Consider the following 27,889-nt stretch of genomic DNA (forward strand, 5'->3'; position numbering starts at 1 on the left):
GGTTGGAGAAGGAAGAGAGGAGGAAAACAATTCTCCAATCCCATCCATTTTCAATTTTCCTTTTTTTTCTGTTGCTTAATAGGAGAAAAGATGGAGATGTGCAAGTGTGAGAACTGCCTTTTCTTAACTGCTACAATAACCCAGATGTAACCTAGAATAATGTCAAGATTCAAACTGTAAAGTACAATCCATCAAAGTCACAAAATGCAAATAATGACAGAGTTTTTGGAAGTCCAAGATTACTGTTAGTGCAAGGTTAAACCAAGCTCCAAAAGAACTACAGCAGCAGGAAAAAGAAAGCTTATCAAAAACATTAAATAACATGAAAAAATAAAGGGAACTTCTCGACTTTGCTGATATCAGATGGAAATATTTTGGTGAAGAGAATGGGGGAAAAAATATCAACACAATTAAGAAATCCTTCAGCTTTACAATCACAGTAGACTGATGCAGCAAGTACTGCAATGCCGTAAGGGATTAGAACTTCATGCAAGGAAAGAGTGATGAAATTACAATGTTCTGAAGTGAAACAGAAGAATTAAATGGAATTTGTGACAGAAATGTTTTTAGAAAATATTTTTTTGGGAAAAAAGTATTTTGGAATGCAACACATTGTCTTTTATACTAATTTCAGAAACACTGACAACATTTGGTGCCTAAAACAAAATGAAAAATTGCTTCTGTGGTCATGAGTGCAAACAAGAACTGGAAAATACAAGGTGAGGAAATAAGTGAAACCAGATGCAGGCAGTTTCATGGTAAGCAAAAGGACCTTCAGGTTCTTCTAATCAGATTAATTCTGATTTATACTGGTTTAGACTTTGGCAGCAATATCAAATTACCTTAAGAATCTCAATTATAAGAAGTGCTAAAATCTCTACTGTTAAAAACTGAGAATATTGAACTTGAGTTGCTAAAAAGGTTTGAGACCTCCCTCAGAAAAAGCCCATCTCTTGCAAAATTAGTTGTCTGAAGGATTCATAAAATGCTTTCAAATTTGCTGAGGCTTTTTTTTTTTTTTTTAACCTAGAGGTAAACAGTTCTATAGAGCTGCTGAGTGATCAAGACATGAAACCAAGGGCTATTGAATTAGGTGTTAGGCTGCTGACTTTGCTTTCTGCACGTATTCTGTAAGGCACAGAGAAATAAAATCCTTCTGGTAAAACTGTAGCTAATCTTTAAATAAACATTATATTTTTAAGTGATGTTGTATGATGATGTGGAAATCATTGGTATGATCTATGAAATACACGTAAGGACTTCCTGTACTGCTCACTTGATCTTTCTGTCAGAAACTATTGCACCTTGCTGAATTCTGCATCTTAGTATTCTTTGCACTGTTCAAAATTAGCTCAAGAGTAATTAAATCCTTTATTTCAGCAGTGATTTGTCTGTTGAGACAATCTTTTTTAACTAGGAAGTATAGTAGGCTAGTACGTAAAAGGCATTTGTCTTGGGTCTGTTCTGCATACATGCTGTTCAGTGGAGGGTATTGCCTAAATATTCAGAAAACAACTGTAGAAACAAACTCAACTGCTCTTCATCAAGTTCCACAGGACATCCAGCCCATCTGCAGAGTGCAGGTATTTGAAGACCCTACCTGTTCCTGCTGCAGCTAGACAGGTCTTTGACAGGTCTTACTACTTCACCATGTTTTTAACACTCCCTTGGAAATATTTCCCTACAGAGAATCCAAAAGCATTTGAGATGCTATCTCTTTTGCTTTGCTTTCTCTAGTAGCCTTACCTGTGAGGCCATCAGAATCACTACGAAGGGTCTCTTAGCTCATAGGAAAACAGGAGAACTTTCCCATGCTATTCTAAAGAACAGTAATGACCTGTCATATTCACAGCAATCAGAAAACACATACAAACACAAAAACCACAGCATTTTAAACCTTTATGGCAACGCACAGGGTTGTGAGATGTTGACACAAACCATTCTCACACTTCTCTTCATGACAGTTCTCATCCTTAACAAGGTCAGCAATATTTATCAGAGTGTTTCTTTCTGTTGAGGAAGATAAAAGGACTGAAAGTGACTGGAGGTGGAGTGAGATGGAAGAAGACAAGTCCGTAGACTAAGCAAAATATGAAGGATTCTTATATCTCTGTAACAAAAAAGGCTTCAAATGTGTCTGTTCTATTGCAGACATTCACATTCACTTGTCTACACCATTTTGTTTGGCTGAAAACATACAGCAGTGTGTCATGGGAAAGAGGAGCACTTACAAAGCCCAGCTGTAGTGTAACAAGGTGAGTCATGATCCAGATACGTACTGCTGACAGTCACACACCTCTCTTCAGAAATACCAGAACACCGAGAAGCAGATGAGAACTGCAGTCCCGTAGGTGCTGAAGAGTAGAACAAACAGTAAGTCAGTCAGTAGTACATGGCAGAAGAAATCTGTACCAGTTCCTCTCCTACTTCGTTTCCCATGGACACATTTTCATCCAAGGTCTGATGCTACTTAGAAAGCTTCTGCCAGCTCATCTTGAGTAACAGCACTCAGCTTGAAATGGGGGAAAAAAAGAATTTCCCTGATGTTGAAAGCTTTCCAGAATGCCAACATTAACTATTGCTGAAGCAGTGCCCATTTCTTACTGCTATGTTCCTTTGTACCTTTTTAAATATCTATTCTCTCATAAGGGCAAATGGTCAAAGAAAAATAAAACTACATCCATATTTCTGGGTACAAGCTCACACTATTCCTAATCTTGTCACTGCTGCAATCCCTTTAGCTTTGGAAAAAGGGATCCTGGACATGCTTTATCACAAAAAGCTGATTAGATAAATCCGGGCTGTTTGGTTGTTTATATGGTAAATTGCTGAAACATTTCCATCTACTGTGGTACATTGCCAGTGCTGGCTCACAACATGAATGTGAACGCCAACTCTAGCTCACTCACTCTCCCTTCTCTGTATTTATTCAAAGCATTATTCCTTTACCTTCCTGTTCTCCCTGTGATTGTGGTTGCTTACTCTCACATGACCCAGAAGCACAAAAACTATAATTCTTGCTATAAATCTATAAATCTTGCTCTTCTGTAGCATTATTTTTTTTTTTTTTTTTTTTTTTTTAATTTAGTGAGTTTGGCTTTTTTTTTTTGTTTTTGTTCTGCTTTGCTGGTTTTTTATGATGGTGGTGGTTGGTTGGTTGCCTTTTTTGGTTTATTCCTTTATAATTTAAAAGGAAAAAATGCTTTGTCAGTAACTACATTTCAACAAGCTTGCATCCAACTCCAACGCTGTTTTTGGTGCCAGTATGCTGCTTTAGCAGTCAATAATATGCTCATTCAGTTCCTAATCAAGGATGACAGAAAACATTTGCAATCAAAGGAGAAGCATGCCACGCCATGTAATAGGAGATATGGAGCTTGTTGTGCAGTCACACAGTTCTAATGAGACTTACAAAAGTATCGGCCAAGAATGAACACTACCCATTTTTCATGCACCAGGAGTTGTTATTAGAGTTACAACGTTCAAAGATAATGCTGACCAAAAATAGCATGGACTTCATGTCCAAGCCAGAAAGCCTTTCTCAAATCATATCATACACAAAGAAAATCATTTCAAGATTATTTTATAACAGCCTACACCCTGAAATGTGACGTGATAAAACTGATAAATGTTTTTTGCAACATTCTCAAAAAGTAATATGTTAGAGGAGCTTAAGCCACCAAGCTGCCTTCTTGGTACCACAATAAATTGTGCAGCATTGTGCCCTACTCAGGCTTACAATAAACGTCACTGACAGAAAATAGTGGTAAAAAGAAGCCGTTCCTCTGCCCACATGACTTGCTTAAATACTGCAAATATGTTTGTTTCAAAGAACAGCACTAACCTTTTAATTTTGCCTATGAAACTACCCCATGTTTTAGGCTGACTGACTCTTTTCCTCATCTTCAACAGATGTTAAATGCACATTCAAATTCATCTCCTTCCAGGAATTTGTCTAGATGTCATTAAACAAAGGAGACAATTTTGTCACAGCTGGACTTTGTAAGCATTAGCTGTGTACAGCAAAAAGAAATAATGATTCCAAGGCTTATATGCAGACATTCTGGCACCTAAGTGCAGGCTAAACTACTTTAACACTGTTCTTGCAATCTCACTGTATTTCTTACAGTTATCAAAATGGCTATAATTCTCTTAATCTCTTTAAATTTATGAGCACTTTTCTCTCTCTAGTGTCTTCACTTGTGTCTGTGTTTGTAAATCATCGCAGAATTCTACTTCAGAGACCGGTTGAGTGAACAACTCCAGAGATCACGGATCTGGTAATCACAGAATCACAGAAATAATAACTGCAGGGACTCCGGGAGCTTCCATTTCTCCTGCACCACAGCACGATCAGATCCACGTGACAGGTGCCAATTACAACAGTTATTAAAATCCAAAGTGACAAAGACTTCTCGCTCCCCCAGCTGTACATTATCCCTAATTAGGCATTAGCCAAAACTAAGCAGAATTTATCTTATTGCAATTCAAGCTCTCTATTTTGCTATCAAAATGGGAAAATACAATATTCATTTCTGTTTTGCAGTGATCTTCTAGGTATCTGAATGCATTAATGAAGGAGGGAGTTTTTGTTCCCTCTCAGAGAATTTAGCTTTTTGAGAAAGCACCGTCACTGCTTGACAGTGAATTTCCAAATGTATTCAGGACAGCTCTTTCTATACCTAGTATCGAGTAGTGACTGAATATGAATGACATACTTGATCACAACCACACCAGAATTTTAGGTGACACGATTCTTTCCATTCTATGACATCAAAAAATTAATAACTTCTATCATGCTTTTATTTTGGCTTCCTCATTCTCCTTTTATGCAAGTCAGAACAGCACTGTGCGATAGCACTGCAGGGACTCTGGGAGCAGCTAGTACACATACGATCAGGAGAAGCTGCAAACAAGTCTTTTCATTTACTTTCTGTTCTTTCAGTATTGGCCAATAGAAGCAGGATAGAGCGATTGTGGTCACCAGAGAATCTTATGCCCAGAGTACCAAAAAAAAAAACAAACCCCAACATTTGTGAAGAGCATTAGTATCTAATTGGTTTGGCATACTTTGCAATAGCAGTTTAACACACGTGAAGGAATGGTGACAAATACATACTCATGTATTTCTCACTTCTAATCTTGCTGCACTATGGTTTATGATGCATGCAATTCTAGGAATGTTAATGGCCTTCAAGCTTTCCAAGAACCTAAGCAGCAAGGAATCCTTGCCCTGACTGCAATTCAATGCATCAGATGACAGCTCTCTGACAATAACATGCCCTTACCATATCTGTGAGTGTACACCATGCAAGGAGTAAAATTGTTGTCAAACTCTTAGCATTGAGATAAGTTCAAGTAAGATATCATATTTTTCAAATCTCTAAAACATACCATCTTTGGCCTCCATTTCATTCTAGCATGAGAGAACAGATCACTTTTCTAAACAAATCCTTACAAAAATTAAAAATCAATTGCACTCAAATGCTGGTACTTGGAAATTAATGCGAGTTCCTACACAGCAGACCCAACCTGCAATCTTTACTGATATGCTTTTAAAAACTGAGCACCTTGCTGCCCTAATACCTTGTGAGGCTTTAGTCCAATTTAGTAAAATAAATAATATCGACCTGAAAACATAAAGCATAAATATCTTGTAGAGTTTAAGGAAATCCTGTTCCAAGAAAGACACTTTGTATTAGGATAAAAATTTCTGATATTAAGGTCTTTCAGTAAGAACTTGCACAGTGCTGAATGGACTGGTAAGTAAATAAATGTCTTTAAGGGTGTCCAATCCTCTGACTTGCTTGAGCCGCACTGAGTGACAAGAGATTATCTTGGACAGCATACAAAATACATAATATACTTAATGTATGCAGGTAATAAAACTTTTATATAATTTTTAATTAAAACAAAAGAAAGGCGGCAACAAAAACATAAACCTAGTGGGTTGGACATGCATACACTAAATACTAACACAAGGAAGAACTTATTTATTGTCAGAGCAACGGAGCACTGGAACAAGCTGTCCAGAGAGGCTGTGGAGTCTCCTCTGCAGATATTCAAAATCCACCTGGACAATTTCCTGTGCAACCTACTGTAGGGATCCTATTTAGCAGGGTGTTGACTCAATGATCCCTAGAGACCCCTTCCAACTGCTATGAGTCTGCAACTCTGTAAATAAACGTTCGCCCTGTGCACTAAACCCAGGGAAGTTTAAGTAGGTACAAAGATTTGCATGCAACACTAATAGAAATACCATCCCCTGTGCTTTCAGATGGGATTTTGAAATACAGGAACCACCACACTCAAAGCAGGCTGTGGTCCTGTCAGAGCCACTATGGTTCTTCTTCCCACTGCGCCCAGCAATAGTGCTTCAAAGACCAAAAATTCAACAGTTCTTTTTGCCTCACTGACATGTGACAATGACAAGTTTTATTGGTTTATTGTTTCACAACTCAGGCATCAAAAAAAGATGTCTTTCTAGACTATTTAAATGCTTTGTCTGTGTGTTACGGGAGAGGTAAATGGAAAAACAGATAGACCTTTTCAAAGCACACATCTCAAAGGCACCAGTCAGGACTCCTTGCATCTCTTCAATAGAAACAGGCCTGCTTTCCTCTCACACATCCTTCATTTTCAGAGTGACCTACATACAAAGTTTGTTTGCTCCTCTGATCACTGCTTCCCATTGAGCAGATAATTTTACTGAGTCATTAAAAAATACATTTGGTCTTTTCTTGAGCTTTATAGCCAAGTTACAGCTGACTGGATAACATTAGTCTTCCTACAGCATGTTGCTGAGCACCTGACAAGCATTCCATCTGTCACTATAGTGCCTGAGCCTGTGATTTCACGAGGCCTTCCACACCTTTCTCTAATGCTATCATTTTCACAAAGCATTTTTAAAGCCTGTATGCCAAATGTCAACCCCCCATCCATTGATTTCTTCACAGTGCCCATAGAAATCAAGTTCACAATAGCCATCAATACTAGTCCTGAACATCTGTTACTCAATTCACTGTCAGCTGCCTTCATCCCATAACCATGTGGCATTTATGAAAAATAATATATACTGCTGAGGTTTGCAGTCAAAAATCCATCTCCACTCCTGACAAATTCAGAACTTAAAGGAAGTTCAAGCATAATATTTTAACACCTGAGAAAAATAAATTTAGTTTCTGCAACAAGTGTAAGGGCAATCGCTCCCTCTCAGCAGCTGCTTCACTGGTTCCCTGTTAGCCAACAGGGCTATGAAGGGGCTTCACAGATACATCTGCAATTGTCCTGCTTTACTCCTTTGATTTAAGGTGGTTTTCTTCATGGGTATTTTCTCTCTACTCTAGTTTACACTGTTTTCATGTTGAGAGTGCTGAACAGCACACAACTACAATCTAGCTACAGAGCATGCCAGATCAATGCCAAAATGGTTCTGAACAGACTGTCCTTGTGTATGCTGGCAGCTAACCCACATTCACCTCTGATTCAGCTGCAGCATTGCTGACACTTAATATCAGTAAGAGATAATTTTCCTAGCAGAGACTTTTTTTCTTTGCCAGATATTAAGCTTGTGTCATTCATCAATACCAGACAAAGCCACTTTGCCATGGAACTTTTTGGAATAATTTCCAATGGAAGGTATTGTGCCTCTCACTGTTCAACACTCTGATAAGAAGAGAATGAAGCAGAACGCCAGATTCCTGAACGGTATATTTCTACTGATGGTGCTGATGTGGCCTACACAAGATCATGGAGCATATTTTAAATTCACATCTTTCATTTATGTGGTGTATTGTGGTCATCTTCACACTAACATGACCCAGAAAAGCCCCTGAAATTAGAAGTGAAACCTCTGCAAGTGCACAAATCTTCTGAAAATTTGTAGTCAGACAAGAGCCAACCTGCGTTCACACCCAAATATCATTTATATCATACTGTTTGGCATAAGCCCTCATTATTGTTCTGGGTGTGATCACAGCAAATATTATACAACAGCAATGAAATAACCAGCTTCTGTTCCTGAACTAAATGAAGCTAGTTATTTTGTGCACCCTACTTATTTGTAATATCAGCAAGTCAGGGTCCAATAATTGGCAGTTATCTGGCAGAAACAGCCATTTCTAGTGTTAGTTGTAATTCTCACTCAAATGTACATTTCGGGTTTCAGAAACCTATATCCTAAAGCTAGCATCAGTATATTCCTTTCAGCATTTACAAGAAAGCCCTACAATTCTCTTACCTTCAATATGACGTATTTGTCTTGCCTTCTAACTTACCATCTACCTACACATCTGTAACTGAGCAGAAATCCAGAGATCTGCATTTAGATCCCTTACAAGTTTTCTAAGCCCAATACATGTGTAAGACTTTGTACCCAAACCTGTAAACATTTCAAGAAGATCTCTTTCAGCTGATGTACAGATATACTGGTTTCTGTCCTTTTCCATAGTCCCACTCCACTAGTGAAACAATTTTTCTTCATATACGACAAGGAAGAGGGTGCATGAATCTGCTTAGCTGATGAAACTGTCATGGAAAGAGTCCAATTGGCAGTAACAAACTTTCCAAGACAGAGATATCTGTTCCTTAACAGCTGGACTGCAATTACCAGACATACTTTTCAGATGTTTCTGACCTGCAGAGAATCATTAAAAAAAGCCACAGAATCAGACATTCTGTATTAAGTTTTTGGAGAACTTTTAAACATTAGGAGTACCAGTGGTGTAATGTCAGCTCCTCGGAGCCTTGAGAAAGACAACCAAGACCCACAGTGCCAGATTGGTAACAAATGAAAAGTGAAAAACACAGTACCTAAAAGCTGATAGACTACCTAAGCAAATTAAGAGCAGCCACAGACAGGCTATTCTTATTTTAAATCTAGGAAAACACGGCACAAAGGCTTAATCACTTAATCATTAAAGGCTCTCTGGAAAGCAAACCTGAGTGAGCCAAGCTCTTGATGAGCACTATAACAAATCATCACCCCCCAAACCAAAGAGCACAAACTATTACGTAATTTTATTTTTTCCTTACTTCAATACAATTTATTACTTCCCTTTGGAAGGGAGTGTTGGAGAAGATAACACAGGGCAAACAATTACCTATTCAAGAGGCTCTGTGAAGGCCACTGGACCATCTCTGTTCCCCTCTTGGCCCAAGCACAACAGTTCAGACCCAGCAGGCAAAGCAGCAGCCCAGGGACAGCTTTTATAACTGCTGAAAATACAACGATTCCTTAAGATTCTGAAGCTGTGTGTTTTAACACCAGAATTAAGTCTGTACCCCCAGATACATGCGCCACTTCTTGGATTCGGTTTCTTCTTCTGGGGAGAAGCACGCATCAAACCAAACACTGAACCACATATTCAGTTCACCACAACATGGAATTATTTCCCTCTGTGTTTCAATGTGAGAAAAATGGAAGCTGATTTTCAGCTTTTACAGTCTGACAGAGGTATTCCCCTCACCCCCTGTTTTGTAGCTTTACAGCGGAGGATTTGCAGGTGTGTTCACACCACAGTTCCTTGGAGCCTTACATTTCCTGTTAATTAACTGAGTTTCTGCCATGGGAGAAGACATTCTCCAATTGAGAAACCTTCTCAAGAATCCCACACATTTCTAAGATCAATCCCATGATTCTAGAAGAAAAAGTGTAGACAAGCACTATGACTAGAGTAATTATTAGTTCTGTATCTCTTTTCCTAATAGATTCTGAACAGGTTTAAATAGCACTTTGAAAAAAAGCCATCAAATGAAGAACTTCTAAGGTTTAGTTTGCTGTGGTGTTTTTGTCAGCAGAATCAGATCAGCCCAAGCAAAGATAAGCTTGCACCTAAACTGAATATATTGCTGCGTCCCAAACCTTCCATAAAGTGTTTTTATTAGGAAGTACGTCAAACTTGTCCTGTTCTTCAGTACTTCAGTTCAAGGAAAACACTGAGAGTTTTAAAGAAACCACTGCCTTGCAAGAGTGCAAATTCAATGTTATCACTGGGAGACTTATAACCAGAAAATCTGAAATCTGCTCAAGCTTTGAGCTTGATCTAGATTTTCTGTTCTATAAAGCTTTCTCTCTTCAGCATATAGCATTGTATGAGGCAAACCTGCCATAACAGATTGAGGAAAGAAAAAAAAATCAGCATGCACTGACATTAGAACACACATGGAGAATGAAGGAATGCCAAGTTAGCTTCCTTATCCAAATTTGTCACAGCTGCTTGGATATTTTCAACTACAGCGACAACAATAAAAAAGTCACGTTGAAATTAATTGAGTTACTGATTACTCAGACTTTAAAAATCCACTACTGATAGATCAGCAAAAGTTATTTCAAAGGGAAGGGGAAGGCATGAAGGAAGAACTTTTGTTACAAGATTAAAAAATAGTTCTGAATTGTTCCATTTTTTTTTTTTTAAGCATCAGCTCAAGCCTTGAAAGTAATCGCCTAGGAGGAGTTAGGGAAGGAAATAAGAAGGACTTAAGAAGGAAAACACAATTGGGAATCTTAATTCTTCTCCTCTTGACAACACAGAATAATTCAGAGATGTCAGGAGTTCATTTAGTTCAACACCTGTTCAAAGCATGATTCACTTGGACACTGGATCCAGTTGCTCTGGGAACCAGTTGCTGAGTCAAAAGAAGAAAAACAGCATCCACCAGTAAAACTGAATTAATTCAATTAAGTCCTAGGAGTAAGCTTAATTCAAGGAAGTACCTTCCAGTTTTGCTGTCATACTTGAACTAGAGATTCCCTTCAATGGAAAAAATATCTTTATCTAGCCAATTCAGACTAAAAAGCATGAGGAAAATTTCTTGCAGATACTATTCTTAAATGATTAACTTGTTTCACTAAGTATTATCACATTTTTGTGAGTTGTACTAGCAGTACCAAATATTATCTCCCTAAAAGATCACCAGGTAGAATTCCATGCAAGGAAAAGCCTGCTTTAATACAGAAGAACACTTGATAATTATTAATAGAAGCACTAAGTGCAGTGTAAGGTTAGCATACAGGACAGTGGGACAAAATACTTGGCTCTTCTCCCATCTTGACTACGTAATTAGTGTGCGATCTTGAACAAGCTCAAGTATTTAGAAGCAATTCAGTGTGTTTGGACTTTAAATACTGCAAAATTTCAGATGTTGGACAACTGGCACAGTAGGAGATACGCAGAGTGCTGAAGTCACCTAACAGACAAGCCACAAATATCTCATGCATATCTCTTCTGGAATGCCTCGTATTAATACCTTCAGTATTTAGGAAAGTTGGCACATTCATAGCAGCTTACCCTTTTAGTCTCCACCCACTCACTTCACAAGTATCTTTAAAATACCAATACTGAAAGTACAAATTCCACATTATGTGAGATTGGAAACAGCTCTCACATCTGTATCCAACAAGATTCTCCAAATACAAGAAAATAATCACGTATGTTCTTTACCTTCTTGTGTATTGCTTACTGGAGAACGCTGAATTCAAATAACTTTTTTTGCTTCTCTTTATTTCATCTCTGATGCTGGTCCAACCTTTGTCCTTAACAAGAGCAGAAGTTGCAATATGATTCTTGGCATTAGGAACAACTGTCACTACCTAAGAGTAAAACAATAATCTACTACCAAGTGCCACAAAAATTGCTTTGTGAATTTTTAGCAGGTACCTAAATGACTGCTTGGCTCTGAGCAGTACAAAGATTTGCTGAAAAAAGAAACATAATCACTAAACTTTTAATTACACTTAGGTCTCCACATTATTTATTTTCCATTTCAATGGTTCTTACTGAGATTAATGCTCTGAGTCATATTTCATCTCTAAGTCTAACAGCTGGAACACGCAAACCCTTCCAAGGAAGAGTTCCAAAAGTTCACTGATGTTTTGCTCCCATGCGTTCATAATCTGCCTCTAGCCCTGCTCTTGGATGTCTTCCTCCTGAGCAGAATCAAGATTTTCAGAGAACCTGCCATGGCCTAGGCAGCAGTCAGTGAAATCACACAGACGTGCATTCTGTTGAACAAAACGTTCCAAGCATAAAAAAAGTAAACATGCTTTTTACTCCTCACCACCCCCACTCCAGTAAAAGATCTCAAGTTTTATAAGACAGCAGAACTTATAAAATACATGGAAAAGACATTAATATTCTACTATTAAACGCACTAGTGTCTTGCACATGCATTAATGCTCTTAAAGAGAAAAGCTAAAAGATTATTTTAAAAGTCAAGGGGAAAGCATTCATAGCTTCTTAAGAACTGCTTCTCAATTTGATTCTTACAAAGTCAGGACACTTTTACATCCCATTTCTTTTTCTCCTTTCTTTTCTTCCTTTTTTACTTCATTAAACACACACACACACACACACACACACACACACAGACAAAAAACCTAGAGTCTTCTGAAAGTTCTCTAAGACACAAAGTAAACAGAACATGCTTTTTCTCTATATCCTGCAAAGGAAACATTTGGATGAGGAAGTGAACTTCTCTTTTGTGACAGTAAATAGGTGAGCAATATTTGAATGATGAAGCACAATTCAATATAATAACTAAAAATAAAAATAATGAAAAATAAAGACACATTTATCTAGTACAGCAAGTTTCATGTCCAGTAACAGGAAAATAAAAACCAAAACAACAGGGTTTACCTGTAACTGCTGGGAAAAAGAACTTGCTATTTTGCTCCTGGGGCAGAGCACTCATGAAGATCACAGGACCTCACATAGACATGTAGATACAGATTTTATAGTTACCATCCTGCTGATGTACCTGCTACTCCAAGAAATTACTCAGTTACTAGCTGACAAATGCACACAACATGAATTTTAATTCATTTTTGAAGCCTCCTGCAAAACTATGTACTTCTTGAATGTTCTCTCCTTGAATCTTTGCTTGGAAATTTTCAGGTAGGAGCTCTGGAATGAAGGAATTCACAAAACTAAGAAAATCCATAATGATGTAAGGGAGATCCTGCTGAGCAAATCAATCTCAGGACAAAAGGCCCTGCCTTTTTCTCTCAGCTGCTATGCCCCAACAGCTGCTCACTGACAACAGTAGTGATTAGACTTACAAACCTTAGCTTTTCCTCTGCTAAATTCCTGCCCCCCTAAATTGGTTCACAGAAAGCACTGCTACAAATTTGGTGAAGGGTTTTAAAGAGGTAGATAAAGTACACTGAAGTTAAAAGGGGTTGTAAAGAGAAGGGCTTAAAATCCTAAGAGAGTGAACTGCAGAAGTGTAGAAGTCAGTGCATTGAAGTTATGCTTGTCTGCAAGAAAACTGCAATGGCTTCAAGAAGCATAAAGTGGCATTTTACAGCCATTCCCCTGCTGTGCAGTCTCATGTGCCAAGGCCCTACTAGTTTTCCTCTATGATTATTCCAGTGTCCTAAAAAGCCTTTCCTATGCCTGTTTAATAATCCTGCTTAAGTTTATTAAATTCCCTGTCTTGAGTTATTCAACTCTTGAGCTTAGCCCCTGGTTCTAAACCAAAATCTTTCTCTGTAAGTTTTAGGAAATTGACTGCACTCCAGCACCAGCAAAAAAGAGAATATTCTCACTTTGGTGGTTTCAAAATTGTTAAGCAGCAGCAGCAGCAACTCATATCACTCCTTCTACCTGGAAGAAGAGAGGGAAGCAATCATAATCCCACTGACAAAAGACTAAATTGCTGCTACTATCACTAGCAGAATCCTGACACATAACACATACAAAATCAGGACCACCTATAAGCACTGACTGCAGTATTTAAGCACATGCTTGACTAACATCCACACACAGTCTTTGTGGGAATGCAACCCAGTGTGAGCAGATGCACAGTGTTCATACTTATGGCAACATTTCACTTGGTACTTACTTCTGGGGAAAAAAAAATGAGAAAAACAGGCAAGGTTTATTATTTAAAATAGAATCTACAGTAATTTCAAAAGTCTATTCACAGAACAATATTGCTAACATTTAAAGAATAAACAAAAATTAATGGAGTATATTTCCAATCAGAAAATTTTCACAGTACTTCCATAGACATCAGAGACAGAAAGTCTTAAGGGTGAAATGTAAGGTACTGCCTCAGAAATAGAATTTATAACCTTAAAAAGAGGAGCATATACTACAAAGTTACAAATGTAATTTCTATAGCATTTAAAGATTTCTTCTCACAAAAATTATAAAATGGCATTTAATGAAACAGAAAGAAGGGTGATCATTCTTAATTGCAGCTAAACAATAGAAAAAAATTAAATCCCCCTAGATCTGAATTAAAGAACTTTTTTGGCCAATGTAAAAAGTAGGCTGAGATGCTAATAATTGTTCTGTACAAAACACCAAACACAACTGGCTCTGGCCGACTTTAAAAACATCACAAGAGAACTTCCAGTGCTTCTACCTAATAAAAGATTAGTAACATCAGTTGAACAGTTAAGTCTCCTATGAATATATATATATATTTTTTTTTTGTATAAGATGAATCTTTCAGCATTATGACCTACTTCTTTGTAAGACAGATTCAGGTTGCTCTAGATTGCACTATGAAGCATAAAGCTGCATTTCCTTTTGTTGGCAACTACTTCATAAAATTATTTGAAATCCTGAGCGTACAAAAGTATGCATGCAAACACATGATAAACTTCCTGTTCATGTATGCATGTGCATAAGCAGTAATCAGTTTCTGACAGAAAAAGGACAGAAAGGAAAACCTTTTTGTCACCTCAGTTCCAAGGCTAACGTCTTTCTAGCTTAAAGATGCTTTCTCTCAGGTTCTTAAAGATGTGGAGGCTTCATGGCTGAAGGGAAAATTTTGAAAAGTGGATAAGTAATTAAAAAAACAAACAAAAAAATCATTGAAAAACAGAATCCTTCTTTAATTTCTACTACTTTGAAGTGCAATCTGTTATCTTTCATACTTAAAAATTGTGAAGGTGTGGACCACTTTACGGATACCCCTACTACATGTTCCTTATTCTTACAAGGACAATTTGAGTGTGTGACTGATCCAAAGGCAACTTCAGCCTGACTGGATTCACCTGATGTACAAAGCTGCCAGAAGCATGTAGGCTGTCCACTTCTAACATGTATGATCAAAACATAGCAGTTGATGCAGTAGGTAACAGAAGCTAAAAGTCCTTTGTTTGGATTTTCTTAGCTTGCTAGGCTTCTGATCAATATTACAGATGGAGAAAGGCCATTGAGTGGGACAAAACTGCATGAACAAAATGAAACACTTAATAAAAGAGAGAATGAGCTTCACGGAAGTAGGCTTATTCACTTTAACATACTTGCTTCTAGAAAAATAAAACAAAAAAAAAGCAGCACACAAATGTTTGAAGCCAAGGAACTTGTACAGCTATAGAAATCAGCCATAGGCTACTCCATTGGTAGGAACAACTTTGGCATGGTAAGTAGTGTATAATATATAAAACCTTAAAATAATATTTTAAGCAATCAAATAGAGTTCATGTAATTCTGTGGAATATAAAACAAGCAATTTTAGGGAAATTTAAAATTAAGTACTTGCCAGGTTTAATTTGTGAGCATCTTTAGAACAGTTACCAGTCCTTGCTAATGCTGTTACCCAAAATGCTATGGAAGAATAAGTAATTTTCTTTTGCTGTTTTTTGATTCTCTCTAGAAGTAGAAAAGTATAATTCCATTATAGAACACCAACTCTTAACTTACTGTAGAGCCCAAGATTTGAAAAGGCTCCGGGGATACTTCACTGCTGCCTTCCAGTACTTAAAGGGATCTTATAAACAGGAGGGAGGCTCACTTTTTACATGGTATGATAGCAACAGGCCAAAGGGAAATGGCTTTAAATTAAAAGAAGGGAGATTTCGGTTAGATATTGGGAGGAAATTTTTCACTCAGAGGGTGGTGAGGCCCAGCACAGGCTGCCCAGAGGAGCTGTGAGTGCCCCAACCCTGGAAGTGCCCAAGGCCAGACTGGATGGGTCCCCGGGAAGATGAGGTGGTGGATGGCTGCCAGCCCACAGCATGGGACTGGAATTGGATGGGCTTTAAGGTCCCTTTCAATCCAAACCATTGTACGATTCTACCTAATTCCACTAATACCACTTCACATTTAAAACACCTTACTGACCTTCAAACCCTCACCTTCAGGTAGCACAGGACCCCAACAAAGGGACAGAGATCTAATTCTTCCTTCCTGAAGAAGCTTATTTTCATGTTTCTTATTTCTCACATCCACAGATTGGTGAGCACAGTCCTGTTTGATCAGGACAGTTTAGTCAAAAGAAAAAGGATTAAGAAAGATGATGGGCACAAGGGTAAGAAAACAAATCAAAATTGCTCAGGAGTAGCTTCATATTTGCCTCATTTGAAGAAAAAAAAAAATTGCAATGCTTTCCTGTTTAATGTTAGTCATACTAGGAATGGAGATGAAGGATGGTAGGATTTCCATCTACAGGATAAACCACACCTCTGAAAGCTGCCAAAAAGCTTTCAGCCAGACTCCTTGGTCCTATTCCTCCAAGGCTTAATATTGGACTTCCAAACCTTACTTTTTAAGGAATAAACCAAACAGACAACCAGAAGCAAACATCAAATCCCAGTAGCTCAAGCCATCAAAATGAAATGCCTCTCACTAGTCATCATGCAGCTCTCCCCCACCCCACCCTCCCCCTTTTTTTTTTTTTTTTAATCTTAAGGAATGAAGTACTTAACACACAATTAAACATCACTGCTGAATATTTGAACTAACACCCAATAGAGATTAGGGCAGCAATTCACAACTCCCATTGTTATTACTACAAGTTCTGTGCAGACTTGCATCGCCTACATCCAACTTCGCATTCTTGAGGTTTTCCCTGCTACAAAAAAAAGCTTAGACCTAACTTATTCTAAAGCATGTCAAAGCTGAGACTGAGGGGATCATCACAGAAGATATTTATTTATACAGGAACCTCCTTGGCCCTTTTTAATTGTAGATCACAGATAAATTTTCTGCACTATTGTTTCTGCAACGTTCTTATGAGAGAAAGAATTATTTTTAGTAATTGCACCTCCACAAATAACAAACTAGAAGCACTAGCAGTGCTGTACTTTTATCATGATGTTTCATGAAGCATCCAAGAAAGTCTGGATGCTACTACTATGTCAGCCAACTTTCAGCAATGTGAAAAACAGCTGCATTCTCCAGCAGTACAGTTTTAAGGACACAGTTTTGCAGAATCAAAGACAGATGCAGCTTTAAGTAAATGCAAGCAATCCCAATTCCATTCCCTCTTGCATGCAGGTACATTGGAGGAATGATTAACGTTGCTACTTGTTGGACACTGATTCAGTTGCAGCTCCAGAAAAGAAGGGCTGACAGAGCTCAAAGCCAATGAATTAGCATTTAAGTACTTAGTGTTGGAAACTGCCAGTAAAATCGAGACAAAGCACCTATAACATATTGCAAGGACAACATCATGCTTCAGGATGAAAATATGCATCTCTTACTAGCTTGGTTAACCAGTACTCAAGACTTTTGTCTCTGTATCAAGACTGTTGGCCAGACCACTTTGAAATATAATATGAATAACGTTGATGGGAATATAAAAGAATCAATAAAAAAAAAAAAAAAGGATTATTTGAAGAAGAAAAAAAAGAGGTCAGAAAAATGTTTCAACCTGTTTGATCTACAGCCTGAAGCTCAAGTCTTGCCAGAGAAAATACTTCTTTTTTGCCCTTAAATATCTGGGAGAGGCATAATGGAATAATAGTATCATTTTCTGCAAATTGTCCAATTAAAAAACATTTTAGGCCAGTTTGAAGACTGTATGCATGCTCGTCTCTGATTTTCCGACACATTTCTACCTGAAAGATTATTCAGCAGTCTTCTAAGATCTTGGACACTGTTTCCAGTTCTGTCCTTTCTCTTGTACAGGTTATGTTAACATACCCTCTTAAAATCCCATAAGACACTGAACACTGGACTGCTGGCAGGTTAGAACATGACCAGACATTCGAAGATCAGTGGTCCTATTCTGACCCTAGACACTAATATGAACCACATTCTACCAACTCCGTTGAACTGAAGAGCAAACAGGCTTCTGTGCAGGCCCAGAGAAATACATAAACACAACTCTTTAGATGATCCAATTTTTTCTACTCATATTTTTGGCAGGGAGAACCACAAACTTACTCCCAGTAAACAGGGATAGGTGTCTGGTCAGAACCCTTTCCTGCATCAGCACTGGAAATAGATAGTAGAGTCATTTTACACACACGTGACATTTATCCACAGAATATTTCTTACACTGGAATAGCACCAATGAAAGATATCTGTTGAGGGCCTCTTGTGTCTCCCACCACTCCTTGCCCATTTTCAGTGCTTCATGAACTACGACTGGCAGTATTTTATCCAATATCATATCTTTCAACTTTATTGTTACTTCCTTCCCAGCAAGGGCAGCACATGGGAATAAACTGCTGCTGCAACAAAACAACTATCTGGCCTGAATTGCTCTTGAATATATCCACTCTAACACATTTCACTGAGAAAAAGCTTTCCAACAAACTTATTTGTTCACTGCTATGAAAAAGTTAATAATTACTGCCTCTAGAAAACATGAAAATGACTGGTGCAGCAGATTTCTATGAAAATTTGCTCTACTACTGACTTTCATAAGACATGATGCTGGCAATGCTTCTGGCAGAATAGCAGGAAAGAGGTATGTAGTAAAGGTCAGCAATGCTGCTCAGAAAGTATCTGAGAAAGGGCTAGTCCTCTTCAGTTTGGTGCTCAGGCCTACCTTTTCTGCACTGAGATGGAAACTCATACCTTTCAGCCATTCTTTGTGATTTTACAAAGTGATGGTTAGAAGTTTCTAGAATAAATAAAATAGTAGAAAATACTTGCTAAGAGAGCTAAATCACTGACCTGACACTTGGCAGAGGCATCCTGTTTAAACACAGTCTGAAGAAAGCCGCCTTCTGGAATGAACTGGGAGCACAACCAAAGAGAACAGTTAAAGAATGTTATGAGAAAAAGATGAACATTCGTTGAGGTTGAGTTGCACATATTTCCTACTGAAAAATACTATGACCTGCCAAGCCGTACAGGTCTCAAATCAGACTACAACCATAGCTCACTACTCACTCTCTCCCATGTCTAGACCTCTTTTCACTCAATTCAAGTGCCATAGGCCTTCCCCAAGTCTGCAGCCCAAGGCAGCAGCTGGTTTGCCTGACTGACTGTTCCAAATAGCCCTTCTAAAAAGTGGATTTCTTAACTTCTGTTTATTATAGGCCCTCCCTATTGTATAACTTGTACTCCTCCGCTTTTGCCACTCCTGCACTCTTCCCTTATCAAAACAATCTCAGAAATTTGAAACTAGAAAGATTTAAATTACAGATTCTTGAGCTGGATGACTTCTCCAGAAAGAAAGTAAATAAATAAAATAGTTCCTTTGTCTACATGTGATCAAAGATGAGCCTAACCTTCCAGAAGCGGCTGCAGGAACCCATGGCCTTTGCAAGTACCCACTATGAACGCTGATTGAATTTCTACTACTGCAGACCTGAATATAAATGAATTTTTTCCAAGAACTTCAGTAATCGTAAATACTGTAAGTATTACGACATTCATTTCAACATACTCGAATCTAAAAAACAAAATACAACAACAACAACCACCAACAAAACCCTCATTGGCTTTGCAGTTGATCACTTCATGAAAGCACTAGCCTTAAACATATCACAAACCATCTTTTGAACAGTTCAGAAAATAATTCCTGTTAGAGATTGGTCCTAAATACACAAATCTTTTCTGGCTGAAGTTCTTTAAAACATCCTCAGCTGGACTGCTAAAAACAATATTCCAAGAATGTACTTAAAGATTTACAAGATTTTTAGCTGTATTGTATTTATTTCAAATACATGTTAATTAGTGCACAAGCACACAGAGAAATACTTACTTTCAGAGCATTTTATTTATTGCAAATTCCTCTCATCCTACAGACACAGTGATCAATAAAGAAGAGAAGCATGAATCTTCTTTAAGACAGAAAGTGGACTGCCTTGAAAAAAATGAAAGTACAAAATCCAGGCAATCCTTGACCTGTGACTGTTACAGGTGAAAGTGCAAGTTAATTTAAGTTTGCATTTGCGGCAGCCAAGAATACACCTCCCTTCACAACAGGACAATGTCAGGAAAAAAAAAAGGCAATCCTGCTGAAACAACATGTGCTAGAGCTTTCACTGCATGCTGGTAGACACCCCTACCCAAGGGCTTTCTTCTTGGCCATTGGACTCCCACTGTATGATGGGGAAAAGTAAAAAGTTGCCTGCGCCTGCTTTCTTCTATTGGACAAAGCAGTGAAGTTACAAGCATTGCTAACAATATTTTTCTTAAATAACAATACATTGGAGCTTGAAATTAAAGCATGGGGAACATGAGAGCCTCCAAAGGGAAGCAGAGGAAAAATATAGAAGGATCTGGCTTCCCACAACAATTCTCACACTTCTAAAAATACATAAGGCTGCTTCACTCTGTGAGCCCAACACTTAGCATACACTTCAGATGAGATACGCAGCACCTGCCTGCCTTTTGCACCTTTGTCAGCTCATCACCAGATATCTAATGCATTTTTATTTCACTTTTGCTGCTGTTAAAATTTAGGCCACTTCCAAGACACCTGTGGTTCCTTTTTTCTTCCAAAACCAGCAAGGAGATCAAGACTCATGCAATTAAAAAAAAGAAAAAAAAAAATGGTACCAGCAGAGCTAGAGGGTCTTTACCACCTCCCTAAGTCATTTTAACCAATGTAACTCTCCCTACAGATGCACAGATTTAGACCACTTTTTTTTTTTTTTTTTTTTTTTTTTTTTTAATTTACATCTTAAAATGCTATGAGTAGCAGCCTGGAGAATATACAACAAATGTATTTTTAACCACTTAGAAAATACCAGTTCTTCCTGCAAATGATAATCTGATTCCATCTGCTCCCACCTGGGGACAGTGAGTGAGCAGCTGTGTGGGGCTGAGCTACTTTTTGGGGTTAAACCACAACAATGGCACTGTCAAAAAAAATTAGGTTTTTTGTTTGTTTTTTAGTGACTACCACAACATCAGAGAGAGATCTTCATGCTCAGGTCTTTTGCTACAGGTTTATATATTCCATGTTAGATGCACTCCTGCATTCTTCAAAAGAACACATAGATCACCAGGTCTTCTTTACACTTTTCACTCTCTAATCCAATAGCACTCACCATAATTTTCTCTTTAGTATTTCCCCAGTTCTCTTCTCTTAAGCTGACAAGCCAGTTTGCATTTACCAGATTACAAAATCACCTAATTACTTTATAGATTCCAGAGAAATGTTAAGAATTAAGTGACATTTTGCTAGAGGGCAAAACATTTGTAGCCTTACACGAAAACTTCAGAATCAAACAACAGCTTTAACACACTTGACTCAGGATGTAAGTTGTATGAAATCTAATATATCAAATTGCCAGTACAGACACAGGAACTGTGCTCCTTGGTTTTTTTCCCATCACTTTTCAGAATCATTTCTTTACTTCATTAGAAAGCATAGCTCACTGGAGCCTAATGTGAGCAGGCTGCATATATGCCATGTGCCAAAATGCAACACATATCACAGCATGCACTGCTTCACAGTTTAATTTCTAAGTATATTGTAAGAGCATATAAAAGGTTTTTTTCTTTGTTATTATTACTATTACTAGAAAGTAATGGTTTCTCTACCTGTAGCAATGATTTCCTTCACTGACAGTGAAGTGCCTCAGTATTGTGCAAAGCCCAGCAAAGTGCCTAGGTTAGGCACACATGTAATACAAACATCACACTCATAGCTCCAATTGCTCCACAATTGTAATGTGAATTAACTTTACAATCTCTTCTCTAATGGTATACTACGAACACATGGAAACAAGACATTACAGACTACCTCCCCCTGTGCTTGTGTTGAATGCTCAACATAAAAGCAGAAGTCTTTTTGTTACCTTGATTCTTTAAAGTTACCATACTCAATCCTTTGAAAAGGTTACTGCTGTTTATGTCATCCGTGCAGTGTTCCAGAAAGAATGAATATGTCTATGGTCTGTTCCATGTTCACGCAAAGTTCCTGACCTGTAAAGCAAAGTACTGCTTGCTGCACTAATTTTGGGGTGCACATATTAGAGTGTAAGGAACAGCTTGTCTCAAACTAGAAAGTAACATTTATGGAGGCAGCATTAAACTAGATGCCTATAAAACACCTATAATCACGTAAGGGATGGACTGAGCATGCATGCACTATATAACAATAATGATCCCACGCAAGATTTTCCTTTTTAGCATGGAAGCACTCACCTAACTAGGAAGGCAACAGATAAAAGTGGTATTAGGCCTTTAATTTACAGATTTTGCCTTCAATTAACCTGATTTTGCTTTTACCATATTATTTTATACCATTACAACCAACAAGCAATCATTAAGCTATCAATTTGTGTTTTCCAAAGCGTTGGAATAAATATTTACAAGTAAAAGTTTCATCAAATCAACACAGCCAGTACTTAACAATACAGGGCTGCCTTGCACAGACACATTTATTGGGGTTGTGGATATCTCCAACGCTGGATTTGATATACAAACCATAACCTGCAGTTTTCTGCTGTTCTGTGCTCAGTGTACTTTTGTAAGCGATGTTTCCATTTGCAATGCATCCACCCATCCATAACTGAAATAAACATAGAGATATAGACTTTGAGAAAGTTCTTCCTCCCATTAAGACTTCTCAGTTCTTCACCAGGTCTCCCTGACATTTTAGACCAGCAGAGGCACCCATTCAGCCGTTGACACACAAGCACAGTATATGAAGTACAGTACAGAGCCTACAGAGGAAGTTTTTTGTTTTTTGTTTTTTAAATCACAGTAGACAAAGAAAAGAGTTCCTCCAGATAAGCTTATCTTTCTTCCTGATAACAGAAGCCTAGCAAAGCCAGCCAACAAAACTGGATCCTTAGGTTATATAAGTAGTCCCCCAGTTTCTTTTAGCTCATGTACAAGATCCAGCTCTGAAGTGATGTCTGTAGTTACATGTAAGAAAATACTAATGAGCCTTTTGTAAAAGTGTCTGAGGTGTGTGTGTAACCTATCCTCTCTACACAAAAAATCAGGTTACATTCACTTGCGAGAGAAAGCAACTTTATCACACTACAGAGCAAAGTGATTGCTCTTCTCATCTTTTCCCCCTCCTTCTACATGTGAGTAACAAAGCATTAAAGTTTCATAATTCCCTAAAAGGCCAGTGGCTCCAATTTAAACCAAAGAGAAAATAATTGCACTGATGTTGAACTTCCAGATGAAGTTTGTGTGATATGAGAACAGAAATGTTCAAGCAGGCTGTTCCAAATTTAAACAAAGTGGTTTTACCGTGATTTTCAATGTGAGTACTGACTTCTCAATCTAAATTATATATTGTGCATTTTGCTTAATAATATGAAACAGCAGGCATTTGCTTCAGCTTCTTTAATTAAACTACCTAACAAAAAGCAGTTGTGTTACATCACTATGATAAAAAAATAGCAATAAGAAACACAAATGTTTGTTACTTTTACAGCTGACAGCTTTGACAAAGATAGAAGTCTTAAATCTGCAGAATGTTTGTACAACTGCTTAAATTTGCAGATGATCTGTTTTAATGGGTTAATCTTTATTATTAAGTAACTTCTATCATATAAGTACAACCATCTGTAGTAGCAGACAAGATACTCTGCTTTTCTAGGCAGTGTTGATCAGAGATATAAAACAGCTTTCAAAATGAACACTTGGCCCCAGTCAGTAAATTGGTTTTACTTTACTGAGCTCTGACAGAACTCTTCCCAGTACCTTCTTTTCCTCAGAACTGACAGCATCAGCTTTTGGTTTGCACCAAGTGAATCACACCTCTCTTTGTTCCACTTTGGTGGCTTATCTGCAGCTATATTATTTTCTCTGATCCTATATCAAATGAAGTGAATGAAACACAGCTCTTGATCAGTCTCCTTACTGAGGACCAAATTTCAGTTGCAGAATAAACAATGATTGCATTACATAATGGGGCCTTCATGCATGACACAGCTAAACCAAAAGTGAATCAAAATAAAATACATAATTATCCACCCATAGCTGGAAACAGAGGAAACTTTTCTCAGAAAACAAGAACAATGTATTAATCATCCTGAAATCAATGGAAGTTTAAAAAGATACTCTTCTGACTGAAATATTTTTATCTTTAAGATGATTTCTAGTTGATATATATACATTATACAATTACACCTCCTGTCTTGTGCACAGTCAGACTACATGAGAGGATCACAAGGGTCCATTTTAAATGGGTTATCCACGAAATACTAAAGGTTATCAAAATATGGTTTTATGCAGCATTTAGAGGCTTTTGAAGCAAGAGAACAACTCTTTTCATCCTGGAAGGCTTTACTAAAAGGTCATCAGATTGAAAGTCAATGGCTATTTTAACTCCTAGATTTATACATGTTAACATACGGAAAGTTTATGTATGTAGCATTTAATTTCAGAATCTGTAGCTTATACCACCTTCATATTTGTAGGTATTCAGAAATTCATTAATAAACAACTACAGTAATGGGCCACAGTAGTTTGCATGAATTGATATAAACAAATCTGATGCATACATAAGCTATACCTAACATGCTAACAATTTTAAAATCACCTGGCAGTTCAGAACCCAAAGTATTAAGATCTAACATCACTTCAGTCCCTCATTCATTTGTTTTGGAGAGTTACGAAAAATATAATGATTTTTGTTCCTACTGGTTTCACGTAAGATACTCCACAACTCAATGTTAATCTTTATTCATTTATAATAGCTGCCTACCAACCTTCACTTCAGTGACTTAACAATCCTGTCACAAACAGCTGCTATTAGAGAAAAAACACTAGAACTGGCAGCATTCACAGACTACTGGGGATAAAGAGTATTCTAAGGAGAAGTTCATACAATTCACAGTTAATACCCTTTATTTTATGTCATTTGTGTTTTTTTTTCAAGATCGTACCTTAAAGCCTCCAATTAGGGTTACACCTCTAAAGCCATAGCATCACAAAGTCTGGCTTTTCTCTGGATTTTCCCATGGAGAACTTCCTGTTCTTCTAGACCTAACCACCCTTCTTAAAGCATTTTTTTTCCAATGTTTTATTACTGCTGAATGTGATTCAAAAGGGGCCCATCTGCTCTGGCTATATCATCAAGAGAGTTTTGCACTTTCACACAGCTGCTGAGCTTTTTGTCCCCATGCAGAAGCTGGAATTGCTCCACTCACCCCTCCTTGCACAGAAATGACGTAAAGTAACTGACATCCAAAAAACTTTTCCAAGTCTCTTTCTATACTGATGGCATATCTATGTAGCAAATTCTTCTCCCCACCTCCACCCCCACCCAGCCCCCTTTTCATATGGGCTTTGTGTTCCCTTAATAAAAAGGCACCATAAAACTTGAGAGTGGTTTTTCCAATGGAAAGAAGAAAGAAATCCTATCAAATACATTCACCTTATTTTAAATTCCATTAAACTTTTCAGAAAGCCTGGAGGGGTGATTAATTCTATTAAAATCTGATGACTGCTGAAGCAGTTTTTTTTTAGGACTCTTAACATTTCATGAAATTTAAAGTGATTTAACCTCCATTTGATTTTGTAAATACTAAAAGGTAATTATCTGCAAGTATGGTTTTGAAGATCCCATATACCATATAAGTCAAACCAAATATACTTACAAGCTACATTCAGTGATACGCATGCCACCATTAGTCTGTAACACGCTCTGGAAATGATAATGATAACTGAGATAAACCAGTGTGATCTGAATGCAAATATACTATGTCCCAAGGAAGCTTTGACCTTACTTCTGCGACTGACTCAAAGCCTTTTTCAGGACACAGAAACTTACCTCTGCTCTGCCAGGAAGTCTTGTTCATAAAGCAGGGAAAACAACATAGTTCTGAGCCATATAAACCATTCCAAGAAGTTTCCTTTGGTTTATGATTTTTTTTCTTATAAATGAGCTTACATAAAATTACACCAATTTGAACTGAGTAAAAAAAAAAAAATAATCAAGAATTTGGATTCTCTTACTAAGATACACAGAATACCAAACTTAAGTTCAAATGGCACAACTTTCTAGCCACGTATAAACAATGACCATAGGAATCAGTTGAACTTGCTAGCATTTCCTAAATTCAATTTCTGGGCAGAAGATAATGAGGTATTTACAGTGGACTATGGAACATGCTTTAGATTGCATGGGCAAGTTGCATCTCATCTCTTCATGCAGCATTAAGGACAAGCCTTTTCTTTGCATACAGTGCTTCTTCCAATTATCTGTGAAAGGTAAAAGTGAGTAATTTATTTTTATTGATAAAAGTCTGAAATTTTCACACAGACACAAACATAGAACAGTTGTCAGTGATTATAACTGAACAGCACTCATCAGTTTCCTTATCAAATTTAATGCATGCTTTTCAGTTCATCTGACCTTATTCAACAAAGCTCAGAAAGTAATAATTTGTTATTGTCAATAAATTATAAAAATAAAAATAAAGCTTAAATACAATATCCCCCATTTCATATTTTACCTATAATAATTCACACAAACTAACATAAATTAATCAAAAAATAACTTGAAGTCCAGTTTGGGCCACTCATTCAGTTAAGAATTAGGTTAATTAAATATGTCAAGAACTGTCATGGACTTGATCTGAAAATATGTCACATAACCAGACAAATCAAACAATATAAACCATTCATCAACCTTAGAGTGTACAAGCAACAATTTACTAGCTTTTGATTATTAAAAAAATTGCTAATATTCCTATTTGATTTTTTTAAGACAGCAGGAAATAGTCAAAAAGTTGACAATCGAAAAGCATTTAACAAAAATAAATAAATAAATAAGCAGTTTGTAAACCTGTTCCTTAACATCAATGCTATAGCACTACCAAAGCAAGGATAGCAGAAAAAAAATGAACAAGAACGTAGTGAAACATGGCATAATCACCAAGTTACTCCTATGCCATCTCTTCACTTTAGCCAAAGAATCACTGTTAATGCTTTATGCAAGTAAATTTGTGATTGGACACTATCAAGAAAGCTATGAAAACAGAGATAATTAAGATTTAAAGGTAAACTTTGTTTGGGGAGAGCAAGGGAGTAGTAAGGATGTGTTTCATTGTGACGGTAATTTTACATTCTATCGTTTTAAGTTTGTGAATCGTTATCCAAACCAGAAACCAAAAGCTTGCAAGAAAACAGGTCTTGATTCTACTGTTTTTGATCAGTGATCCGCTGTAAGCTGAGTTTCATGTAGGAATTTTTATTACGTATTTCTATCACTGCATCTCTGACAAGTTCAATGAACATTTGAGGCCAGAGCTTCTGCAAGGACTCATTTTTCATGTGAATGTCAGCAGCTTCTTTCACTAAATTCTTGACATATGTTTGGCAAAATGTTTTTCTTTCCTTGATTTCCTGCAGGGGAGAAATCATTACACATTGCATAAGACAAGGAAGAAAAGGTTAAACAACAACAACAAAAAAATCAAACTCAAAACAAATAAAAACAAGCCCCAAACCACAGAAATTTAATAAGTTTTAAAAGTGATTAACAGAAGAAGAGGCAGAATTTCCTGATTGTTTTAATCTACACAACCTAGTGTCTATTTAAGTTTTCTGGAGTAGGGCCACACAGTTATTGTACTTGTAATATTCAAAGCACATGAATAAACTAATTTAGCTGAAATCCAGTTAAGTAGTCATATAAGTATCTTTTACCAGCATAACAATTTATTTATTTTTGCCTTCTGAGAGCAGCAGTGCGAAGCCTACAGAATTATGAAGCAGCAGCCATTTCCTTCCTTTCAAGCTTCCACGACTACAGTACGACAGTTGAAAAG

General features: G+C 37.3%; 2 protein-coding genes across 7 annotated transcripts in view; both read right to left on the reverse strand.

The window, feature by feature from the left end:
* Nucleotides 1-20,739, reverse strand: part of THSD4 (thrombospondin type 1 domain containing 4) — a 286,352-nt gene extending 265,613 nt beyond the window's left edge. The window contains exons 1-4 of one of the 3 annotated variants that reach the window (XM_048955751.1): nt 12,850-13,158; nt 12,636-12,759; nt 11,442-11,533; nt 2,232-2,354 (exon numbers count right to left, since the gene is read on the reverse strand). The gene's annotated coding sequence lies outside the window, so the exon portion shown is untranslated. Of the gene's footprint in view, nt 1-2,231; nt 2,355-9,101; nt 9,432-11,441; nt 11,534-12,635; nt 12,760-12,849; nt 13,159-18,863; nt 18,927-19,899 lie in introns of those variants that run through there. The other 2 variants (XM_048955750.1, XM_048955755.1) reach the window with 2 other exon arrangements.
* A 5,870-nt stretch (nt 20,740-26,609) lies between these two features.
* LRRC49 (leucine rich repeat containing 49) overlaps nt 26,610-27,889 on the reverse strand; it is a 36,098-nt gene continuing 34,818 nt past the window's right edge. For all 4 annotated transcript variants that reach the window (XM_048955759.1, XM_048955760.1, XM_048955762.1 and 1 more), the window contains one exon: nt 26,610-27,464. In XM_048955759.1, the coding sequence (XP_048811716.1) occupies nt 27,258-27,464 (207 nt within the window). In that variant the 3' untranslated portion in view covers nt 26,610-27,257. The remainder of the gene's footprint in view (nt 27,465-27,889) is intronic.

Source organism: Lagopus muta, chromosome 10, assembly GCF_023343835.1.
Source record: "Lagopus muta isolate bLagMut1 chromosome 10, bLagMut1 primary, whole genome shotgun sequence".
NCBI classification, from domain to species: Eukaryota; Metazoa; Chordata; class Aves; order Galliformes; family Phasianidae; genus Lagopus; species Lagopus muta.